We start from the raw sequence: 11,060 nt of genomic DNA, 5'->3' as shown, positions 1-11,060 counted from the left end.
TTCTCTACCTTTTCTGTACCTTCACACCCTTTTCTCTATCTCTTCTTCCCATACCTCACATCTCCTCAATTTTTCTCCATCTTTTCTCTCACCATGCACTCCTCCCCTTTCTCATTCTCCCACTATCCTTTCTCCTCATACATTCTATCTCTTCTCCCTATTGCTCATCCTCCCTCAAGTTTTCTTTCTACATTTCCCGGTTTTCTCACTCTTATTTTGTGTTTCTCATCACACATTTTCTTTCATCTCTTCTCTCCATTCCTCCCCCTCTTACCTTTTCTTTCTCCTCATGCACACCTTTTTTTCTCTCTCACCATTCGCCCATCATACATTTTTCTCTCTCCTAACACCCTTTATCTATCTCCTCTCTATATTCCTTCCTCACCCCCTCCTCTTTTTAATTATTTTCTCTCTCTCCCCCCGTTCTATCTCTCTTTCTCCCTCCCCCTACCCCTCTCTCCATCTGGCTTACATCCCTCTGTTTCACATCACACCTCCTTCCCATTTTATTATCAGGTTACTGATTTCCATTGTGAGTTTGCCATGCTTTTAATGAGCAGTGATTTTTAAAACAGGACAGAACCATATATAATGTTCATGAATTGAAATACAATAATTAAGCAAAACACATGTTACTGTTTCATATAAATATATTATATCATATATTATTCTATAAGTACTTTGTACAATAATAATTCATAGTTTTACATATGATAAAATTCAGCATAATATAAAAGGTGCTATGTTGGGTTTAAAATTGAACCCCTTCTTCCTAACCAATTCACAAGGTTAATGCAAAATCAGTGACAATCAATTTATATCCCTTGAAATTAAAACTTATTAGCAATTCAATATTACCTTGAACGTGTTAATAGGATCATGACTCAGTAATACACTTGTATGGACAGTTTTCAAATTGGTTCCCTTGTATGCTAAATGCATTAGACAAAGGAATCAAAACAAATGAAATCAGACATGAAAATCATGCTAGTTTGCATCCCATTTGTTGTTTATAAATGTAATTCAAAAAACATAGTATTTTCCATTCAAAAGCATAAAAATAATTCTTTCTTTTGCAATCTTCGTACATGCAGTTAAATGTTTATATAATCTTTTCTCTGGCATGCATGTACATGGTACATAATAACAATAAACATAATCTATATTTAAGTGAAATCCACTTCATGTAAAATTCCAACGAACATTTGGAAACAATAAGACTCATTTACCTTCTTTCAAATGATCAATAAGAAACACAGTATCAAACACGTCACAAGTGAAAGATAACAATCTCAGTTTTTTGCAACTTTCCCAACCAATATGGAAAATGGATGAAGCAGCTCTTTAATTATCAGAGAGTTTTTCTCTTACTTCCTTTTGAGTTTTCTTCCTTTTCCTTGCTTACTTTCCATCTCTGTACCCACCCCCCCCCCCCCCGACAATATGCCCCTTGCCTTACCTACATATATCACAGACTGGTGTACTTACCAATTTCAATCATAGCCACCTTTGTAACAGTATTAAGCGTACATTCAGATGAGAATATACAGATGTAGAGCCTAAATATGGTTTGCACATTATGAGCATCAACTGATCGCAAGCCAAAATGTACTTCTGGGAATATCATGAAACCTCTCGCCAGTGTTATAAATATGATAGCTTTCAGCCAATTAATTTGAGTTAAATATCTCCATTACGTGGCAGTTAAAAATATGCTTACATAAATATATTGTGTAAATTCATACCCTACATAAAAAAAATACAAGGAGAGGATATAGTGTTCACAAAAATATACATTTCAATAAATATCCACAAAGAAAATACACTCCGTATAACTATAAATAACTGACATGAAAATATTGCATAAGAGAACACTCACTTCATGTTTCCCCAAGGAACTTGGGGTTAAGAAATAAAATCTTTACAACAAAAAAGGTCTAAAAATTGTGCACAACATGTACGCAATTCCTGAATTTACATTGAAATTTAGTAAATAGCAAATACACAATAAATAATTTTGTCAGTAAGCATTAAAATGGAATGCATAACATAGGTTAGGTATTATTTGGCTTCCAATACATAAAATGCTAGCAGTGTCTAAGATAAAAAAAAGCATACTATATTTACACCAAGTTTCAGCATAAAGTTATGTTGTTGATGTTGCAGTAGCACACAAAGACATTACATTTGGTCACACTGACAAATGAAATTTGCAGTACAGGTTTTAGATTTATTATTGAGCTTCATAGAAGCCATACAACATAGGCATCTCAATAGCAGTCGCGACTCAAGATCAAATCAGCTGCTTCTTCTATACTCTCAACAACAAAGTCGGCTTTTTTCTCGAGAATTCTCCGGTCGACACCCCCAGTCAAGACATCTATAAAGAAAGAAGAAGAAACCAACAGAAAGAGTAGAAAAGAGATTATTTCCTTATGCCATCATTGTATGAATTTCATAAGAGAACAAAATATTCAATAGTTTGTCGAACATTTAAATATCAATTAACCCTTTTTCTAGAAAAGCAGGAAAATATGGTAACAGATGCTCTGATTTCCAGTCTACAAATATGTTTCACTTTGTCAAATGAAAATTTAATTAATCAGCAGTTCATATAATAGGTGATGGACCAATCATATACATGTATTAGGCCAAATTTAGTACACATAATATTTGTAGACAAACTAAGATGAGACCTTGTGGGACAACACTAAATGAAAAGTAGATGATGTGAGAGTATACACAAAGAGGCAATTCACATCATGCCCTACCTCCCAAACTACCCAAAGGAGCTGACTCGATAAAATAATAAGAAAATACACCTGGTAATCAGTGGTCTATTATGTCTATCAGTGCAAACAAATTAGTCTTCCTGTTATTATCTGAGACTAAGAATAATAAAATATTATGAACAAAAATAAAAGAGCTCAGATCACATCAAGGATGACACAGATGACGTGAGAGTATAAACAAAGAGGCAATTCACATCATGCCCTACCTCCCAAACTACCCAAAGGAGCCGACTCAATAAAATAATAAGAAAATACACAGTTTGGTAATCAGTGGTCCATTATGTCTATCAGTGCAAACAAATCCTGTTATTGTCTGATACTAAGAATAATCAAATATTATGAACAAAAATAAAAGAGCTCAGATCACATCAAGGATGACATAGATGACGTGAGAGTATAAACAAAGAGGCAATTCACATCATGCCCTACCTCCCAAACTACCCAAAGGAGCTGACTCGATAAAATAGTAAGAAAATACAGTTTGGTAATCAGTGGTCCATTATGTCTATCAGTGCAGACAAATTTTAGTCTTTCTGCTATTGTCTGAGACTAAGAATAATCAAATATTATGAACAAAAATAAAAGAGCTCAGATCACATCAAAGAGGCTGATGCAGACCATGAAGTCTTCCTGCCATTGTGTGAAACCTTTACTAGAGTTAAGGGTCTGAATGTGCAGCCTATTAATGCCTTGTGTACAGAAGGCCCTCTCACTCAGGAAATAAAACAGCAAGTTTTGTATGTGCTAGCCTTTGAATGGAGACCCACTTGTTGATCAAAGTTTCAATCGGGGTCTGTGCCTGCAGACTAGTGTGAATCTACGACTTCAAGATTTGAAGGTGACTTTGATCAATTTTGCCTTTTTGGGTTGTAATTATTAATAGAGGTGTGCTTCCTTGTAACTACAGATATCAATTCCACCCCCATCCCCCCCCCCCTGCGTCACATGTAAAGCAACAGTAACCAAGCTAACATTACTGTTTTTTCCGTGCTTGGCCACCTATGTTAATTTTTACTATTCCAGCACAATTTTTCATGATTAGCAATATAACAAAGAAGACAATAAAAACCTTGAAATTCCACCCTTCATACACTAGTAATAACACTAAATCATGCTTCAGCAAACGTCCATTAAATCCACTAGAATGGTTTCCCATTTAGCTTTCCCCCATCACAATCATAAAAAGAATTTGTCCACATACTGTAAGCCAACCTGCTAACATTGACTACTTTATTTTCTCCTGAACGGCGTTAACATCTATGGGAAATGTTTGCTACACAATATCACCTCTCACAATAAGTGGTGATCGACAAACCTGCATCAAACTGAGATTTATCCAGTGAGAAAAATGGGAAATAAAACAACAATTTTCATGAATCCTATTGCAACTCCTTTACATGTTAGCCTCTGCTGTTGCAAAAAAGTAGACCTACATGAACTGTTTGAACACTGATTGACAAAATTATTCATGGGAAATGATCCACTTCCTTGTGAAAATCAACAACCACAGACAACATCATGTTACCTCAATTTTTATGAAATTTTTCTGCCTAATTCAGGAAAAATAAAAAATAAAAATTGAGAAATTTCTAATTGAAATTAAGAAGGGGTACTTACTTATGACAAGGCCACAATTTGAGTTCTTGCCGCACATAGCATCAGTGATGGTGTCCCCTACAAAAACTGCATTCCGAGGATGAACTCCTAGTCGAGAACAGATCTTGAGGGCGGTGTAAGCATCAGGTTTGGGTTTGATCCCAGCATCGTTTCCACAGACAACCATGTCAACAAGGTGGGACACGCCTAGTCTATCAAGGGTGCCCTCTGTCATGATGCGACTGTCTGCTGTATCTACGGCAATGTAATAACCCTCATCTAGACAAGCAAGATAAAAACATTAACTACAATAACAATATTCCACTTTTTATATCATGTTTATAGTATAAATGATCTCTCGCACTTTGCATTCAGTCATTGAGTTACAGTTCGACCACAAACAATGTATTATCCACTCCCTGAGGTGCATAATACAACACGCGATTTAACTGCAAGGCACACTCCAATTGCTCTCATACCTTACTGGGTAATCATGTAACACCTGGGAGGACCCTGGGTGCAGAGTGGGAAAAGTGTAGATCGATAACTCAGTACCAAACATACATATATTTAACAGCAGACAAAACAATATCAATTGTCTACATGTATGTAAATTCCAACAAAAACCGGGAACTTAGATAAATGACTGAGATTGAAGAAAGGCTTGCAAAACTCATATCCTTGATCTAAACAGATTGTCAGATGGGGTCTTGGTGTTGCAATATTGTACCATCTTTCCCCTTTCAAAAAAAATTTTTAATAAAAATTATCTGAACGGCCACGAAGAATGCAATTTAAATCCAAATAAATTCATTCTAGCTGAATTTTATAAGTCAAGCATAAAATTCTCCATGGACAGTCCTGGATTTTGTTTTTTGTAACAGAAGAGATCAGTGATCAGTACCTCTAAGCCTGGTGAAGATCTCATGCACATCGCCAAACTCCAGGAGCTCTCCGCAGACTGCAGCGTTGCCATCATCAAAGCACTCCTCACTGATCAGACGAGCTCTCTCGGGTGATAGCCCCTTCTTGACAAGGAGTTCACACAGGTACTCGAAGCAGACTTGGTTGGTGCACTCCATCAGGATTCCAGGACCAAACACACGGGCATCGATGTCAAACCCCATTGCCTTATAGATCTCATCTTGAAGAGAGAGTCCAGTGGCGGCCTCCATTCTATTTGACAGGATATCAATGAATGATAATCAATATTTAAATGGGCCCTAGGTTGCAAGGCCATACAAACTAGGGGTTTGCATGAACTCCCTACCCCCTTCCCCCTGGAAAAGTAAATACAAAAAAGTGACAAAAAAGTTTAACTTTTTTTCTGAACCATTTTTTTTTGTGGGGGTGATATTCCAAAGGAGGCAAATCATCTAACATCTACCACTTTTGTCAATGAGAACCAAATATTAGAAAAGGTGAAACCTCTTCCATAAAGTATCATGATCTGAATCTGATGTGATTGGAAAATGGTCTATTATGAAAGTTATAAGTGAAATTTAACAGAAAAAAGTTACATCTATACATGTAGGTCTACCATCTAATCAACCAAATAAAGATTATAAATGTAACTATCACAAACAACACTTTAGCTTATCTGAAGTCCAATTCATCTTATGATGTGATTTAAGTGACAGTGAACCCAAGTTATTAAAATTTGTGTTAGTATACAGTACTATTAGCTAGAGGTAACCACAACTTCAGTTGAGAGTTACTTTAATTTAAACTCAGGTTCAGGGGTCTGTTTCATCAATCTTGTTGTGATAAGAAATATACAATGACAGTTAAAAGCTACCGAGATCCTTCAATCTGATTGGCTAATCGTAAATTTGTAATATAAATTGTCATTTTTTATTTATAACAACTCTTTATGAAACAGGGGCCCCGAATATGATGGGCCAATGCCTTGGACAATGGGCTCCATAACATTAAGTTTGGGGCCCGTATTCTGAAGTCGGGTTTAACTTAAACTCAAATTTAAAGTTGTGGTTTAAGTATGGGAAGCCAAAAGTATCCCCCCAAAAAATTAAGTTGTATGTTCCTTATGTTTACTTTGCTCTTTCCTGATTCATCGATGGTGAAGACAATAATCTTTTTATACTTCCTAGACAATTTCAATTATGAATGATTTGAGAGCCAAATGAGCTGAAATATGATCTCTTTACTGTTAGTGATTTATGTAACAATTTGAATTGGCTCTCCATACTTAAACCACAACTTTAAACCTGAGTTTAAGTTAAACCCGACTTCAGAATACGGGCCTTTGTCTTTTCATACCTTTCAGCTGTCTGGATGAGCCAAGGTGCCCACATGGCATGCATACAGGTTAGGGTTCCATCTTTATCAAAGATTACAACCTTTTTCTCATCACTCATTGGAGCATAAAGGCTGATGTAGTTGTTAAAGTTGTTGTTCATCTTGAAGAATCGTTATGCCCAAAATGTCTGTAAAATAAAAGTTAAAGAGAATTTTTTTTTTACTCAATTTTAAAACTTTGTGCAACCAGGGGAAAAAATTGTTTTTATTTGGAGGCACTGGATGAATTAGCCCCCTAAAAAAATGCCCCCAAATTGCCCATTAAAATGCCAATTATTTCATAATCATATAGATCTAGATCTAGTCTAGCCTAGATCTATATCTGAATTGAAAAAAAGTCTTAATAATGAAAGTTGTAAAAAAATATAGCCTAATCTGTCTTTGCAAGGAATGTCAAGCTGCAGTTCACCCATTTATTAAATTTGACATGGAGTAGAGCTCTGTGTACGTGTACACTCTTTACAATTAATTACATGTAGGCCTACATTATTCTAAGGTCACTTTTAAACAGATTTTGATATGATCAGTTCTACAATGTCATAAATACATGTAGGCCTATATTGCAAGCAATTGCCATCTGCAATGGTCTTTGTTCATTTCAAGAGATGAATAAAATACAATAGCAGGGAATTAAATCCTATAGTACTATAGGCTATAATTTTTAGAATTGTATCAGCGACCTGCAATTTGCGAGGACGTCTCTTTCCTGCTATCCAACCAAGGCACCCCTTCACATGTAACTTACCTAAATCTAGAAATGAGAATATGCTTGACTAGACTTCTTCCAGAAAAGTGCTGAATATGACTCGAGTTGAATTAACGTCGACCAGACCCGGGATTGGATTCCGCAATTTTGAGAGGCAGTGCAGTAAACGTTACTAAAGTTAAACCTCGCTCACCAACAACTGGGGTGATCTTGAAGCCTATATAGTGTTCTTCTAAGTTACTTTGCAGAATTGAAAGTAGAAACTTCGCACAATGAAAATTGTGATGATACAAGAATGAAGTTTGATGACAAAATGATCAGCGGCAGATCATCGCACGGATTACAGTACGGGACTGTAGCCCAGCAGCGCGCCGGGCCGGGCCGTACGGCGCTAGTCGCTAGTGACACATGCATGGCGTGGGAGAGAGCTTGCATGAAACACCGGTGATCAGCTGTGCATTTCGTTGTTTTCTCATGCCGGGGATATCCCTTTACACATGTCTGTCACATGCACAGTCGTTGTAATAGTCTCTGTCGGACACCGGGTTCAAATTTTTACATTACTTTCTACCAACTTTCCCTTCTTTTTTCCCCCTTTGGAACATTGATTCATGAATAGATTTAGTAAAGAAAAGTATACAATTTATTCTCGCACCGAAATCATAAAATATTTTTGATCTTGAACGAAATTAACATATCACAAATTAGAAAGCAATAAAATCAGCTGAAAGCCAAGAACATCACTAATAACTGAAGACAGTTATAGGCATAAGATTTTCGCGTGACGTCATTGAAATTGCGGGAGATTAGGCTTCCCATGCAGAGTCGGGTTATTTACATACCGAGGTTTTTTTTTACCCGACTGCTAAGAAAGCACGAACCGTTTGTTCGTTTTGTTCTGTTTTGTTTATATATTTTATTTCCAGGCAAAAGACAACAAGAATATGTAGAAGAGGAAGAAATTACCACCGACTAGTGCCTGAGGCCTGAGGATGCTGATTAAAAGAAAACTGGTTTCCATTATGTTCGACTCTCACTATAGTCGGGGTTTAGGCCTACACCCGGGGTTTACAAAATAATAAAATCGGTTTAAAATGGCAATATAAAGTTTGGTTGCATTACTTACTAAAACAAAGAACTTGATAATAGAGAGTGTTTGTTTCCATGTACAATTATAATATCCACTCAATATGAAATGTTCATGTATTTAAATAAACAATGTTATTATCAGATAGTAAAGCCTCATCAGAAAAACATGTGATTATCATTATTGACTACATTCATTAGAAAACACTTAGATGACTTGAAGTATTATGATAAACAATTACATGTGTTATGAAATTACAATTAGAATATAAGCTTGTATATAATGTTGTTCAAACATATATGCACACCAGTGAAAATACAGTGTTTGTCTTCAGTTAGATCATGGAGCTATTGGTTATACCATATTCTCGAAGCAAATTGTATTTAATTATTGTTTGTGAGGATGGCATCCTATACGGGCAATCCTGAAAGGATGGGGGCGTTTTTTTTATTCAGTAGAGGCCTTCTTCATTCCGTGGCTTCAACCCCCCCCCCCCCATCCCACAATAACAAAAAGTTGATTTGAATTAAAAGAGAAAACTCCAACAAGCATATCACTAAATTTTCACGAAATCAGATGTAAAATGAGAAAGTAATGACAATTCAAAGTTTCGCTTAGGCCCTATATTGTAATAAAAACGTTTTTATTAAAAAAAAATTTTTTTTTATTGTTTTAATACGTTTTAAATCATTTTAAAACTTTTTTTTCCAATGAATGATGTACTGGGTAATTGTCTGTAAATCAATTAAACTATACACTTGATACAGTATATTATTTAAGCTCTTGATGTTTTGAATACATTTTTTTGGAGTAAGTAAGAGATGACTACAATTTTTTTTACTGAATTTCTAACAGAAAAATTAATATTAAAAGTTACTAATCATAGAAATTTAATGCCTAAAAAAACCCACTAAAGTAAGCTGAAATTTTATATTAAATTCATTCCTCATACATGTACATATATGTAGTCCCAGGGTAGTTTGAGTCTTGTCAATCTATATAGGGGGGGGGGGGGAATTTGCACTATGGGGTTTCAAAGCTTAATTTCATTATGTACAGTAAAACAATATGCATTATTTCATTTTAATCAACTATATATGCCAATTTTAGTCAAAGAAAGATACAAATTTGGGTTTAAATCTATGAATAAAGCCTATGAACTGCTTTTTTTTTAATCAAGGAATTCTGATTAAATAGAAAAAAAAATCATTAAAAAATGTTTTCAATTTTTTTTTTTACCTTTTTTTAAATAATTCTTATGTATAGTGAGTGATTAATCGACCGGCCTTGTATTATTGAACACGCGCATCGTACGCGTCAGAAAATAATTTCATATATGCTCAACTTGAGCATATATGAAATTATTTGAACTTTGCAACATCCTTCCAAAGGGAACTTGAATAGAAAGATGATGAAAAATGGTCAAATCACATTTTCAAAGTCTTAATATACTAAAAATAATAAAATATGGTCAAAATAGCTCATCAGTGATTTTAGTGTTGTTTTCTCAACTTTTCCCATAGAAAACACACGTTCGATAATACAATACCCTTTTCAAGTGACCAAAATATTTCACATGCGAAGAGGGGTCTGATTGGAAGCTAATATCGTAAAAAAGAAAACGAATTCGGCAAAGTTTTTACATATATGTATTTTGTAGGTAATTGTGTATTTATGGTGAAAGTTTGGTTAATTTTATGAGAATAATGTGTTTGATATGATTGAATTCATGAAAAGTGTTTGGTAATATACGATCCACTACCAAACAGATGTTTTTTTACTTGTTTTTATTGCTTTTTAATGAAAATTATTAGCTATAATTTTCCAATCATTAAAAAAAGGACAACTTATGATACAGATACAAAGTTAAGCAAGAATTCACATTGGCTTTATACATGAAATCACAAGGCAATTCGAGGTCTGACATATTATGCACTTGTTGTGTAATATCATAACCGCATACCATGCATGTTTCCAAAAAAATATTCTTGAACGATAATATGGCGTGGCCCTGTCGTGTTTATGAATTGAGGGGGACATTAAGGTCCACTGGGACTGTTATATAGGGTTAAGGTTTGCCAGCTGATTACCTTGTACTGTTTAAAGTACTTTTCTTCATCTTTACGATGTATTTGAGCTTATTTTACATAGGGTTCCTTTCCCTGCCCAAAAAGTGAGCACAACGCTCAGATCATTATGTCTGTTAACATCTTCGGAATAAGAGTACGTATACGTGGTGTGCAAAATTAATTGAACAAGGAGGAAGCGATAGAGAAGGGGAGAATAATTGGGGTAAAGAGAGAGAAGAAAAAGAGTGGTGTTGAGAAAGAGTTTTAGTTAGTTAGAAGAAAATAAACACCACTTAAGAAATAAAAGTTAAAAAAAAAATGTATCTAATATCACATCCATGCAAATTTACAACACACAAGTCTATGCGGTGTTTTAAAACCCCGGGGGGTCACTAACATTGACGAGTGGATACCATGTTTATTATGAATGTTGATGTGCAACTATTGTCGCTACATTGTACAGCGCGCGGATATCCGTTTATCCGGCCTCT

General features: G+C 35.1%; 1 protein-coding gene across 1 annotated transcript; it reads right to left on the bottom strand.

The window, feature by feature from the left end:
- Positions 1 to 632: 632 nt before the first annotated feature.
- LOC129280532 (putative pyrophosphatase PpaX) lies at positions 633 to 7,887 on the bottom strand. The gene is made up of 5 exons (XM_054916542.2): positions 7,453 to 7,887; positions 6,669 to 6,835; positions 5,293 to 5,564; positions 4,410 to 4,667; positions 633 to 2,380 (listed from the first exon to the last, which is right to left on the bottom strand). Exons 2-5 carry the CDS (start codon positions 6,806 to 6,808, stop codon positions 2,271 to 2,273), a joined length of 780 nt encoding a protein of 259 aa, XP_054772517.2. The 5' UTR covers positions 6,809 to 6,835; positions 7,453 to 7,887; the 3' UTR covers positions 633 to 2,270.
- Between the last annotated feature and the right edge of the window lie 3,173 nt (positions 7,888 to 11,060).

The sequence above is a fragment of the Lytechinus pictus genome, chromosome 17 (genome assembly GCF_037042905.1).
Source record: "Lytechinus pictus isolate F3 Inbred chromosome 17, Lp3.0, whole genome shotgun sequence".
NCBI classification, from domain to species: Eukaryota; Metazoa; Echinodermata; class Echinoidea; order Temnopleuroida; family Toxopneustidae; genus Lytechinus; species Lytechinus pictus.
The sequence above is the reverse complement of the archived record's forward strand: the minus strand, read 5'-3'. Positions and strand labels throughout refer to the sequence as shown.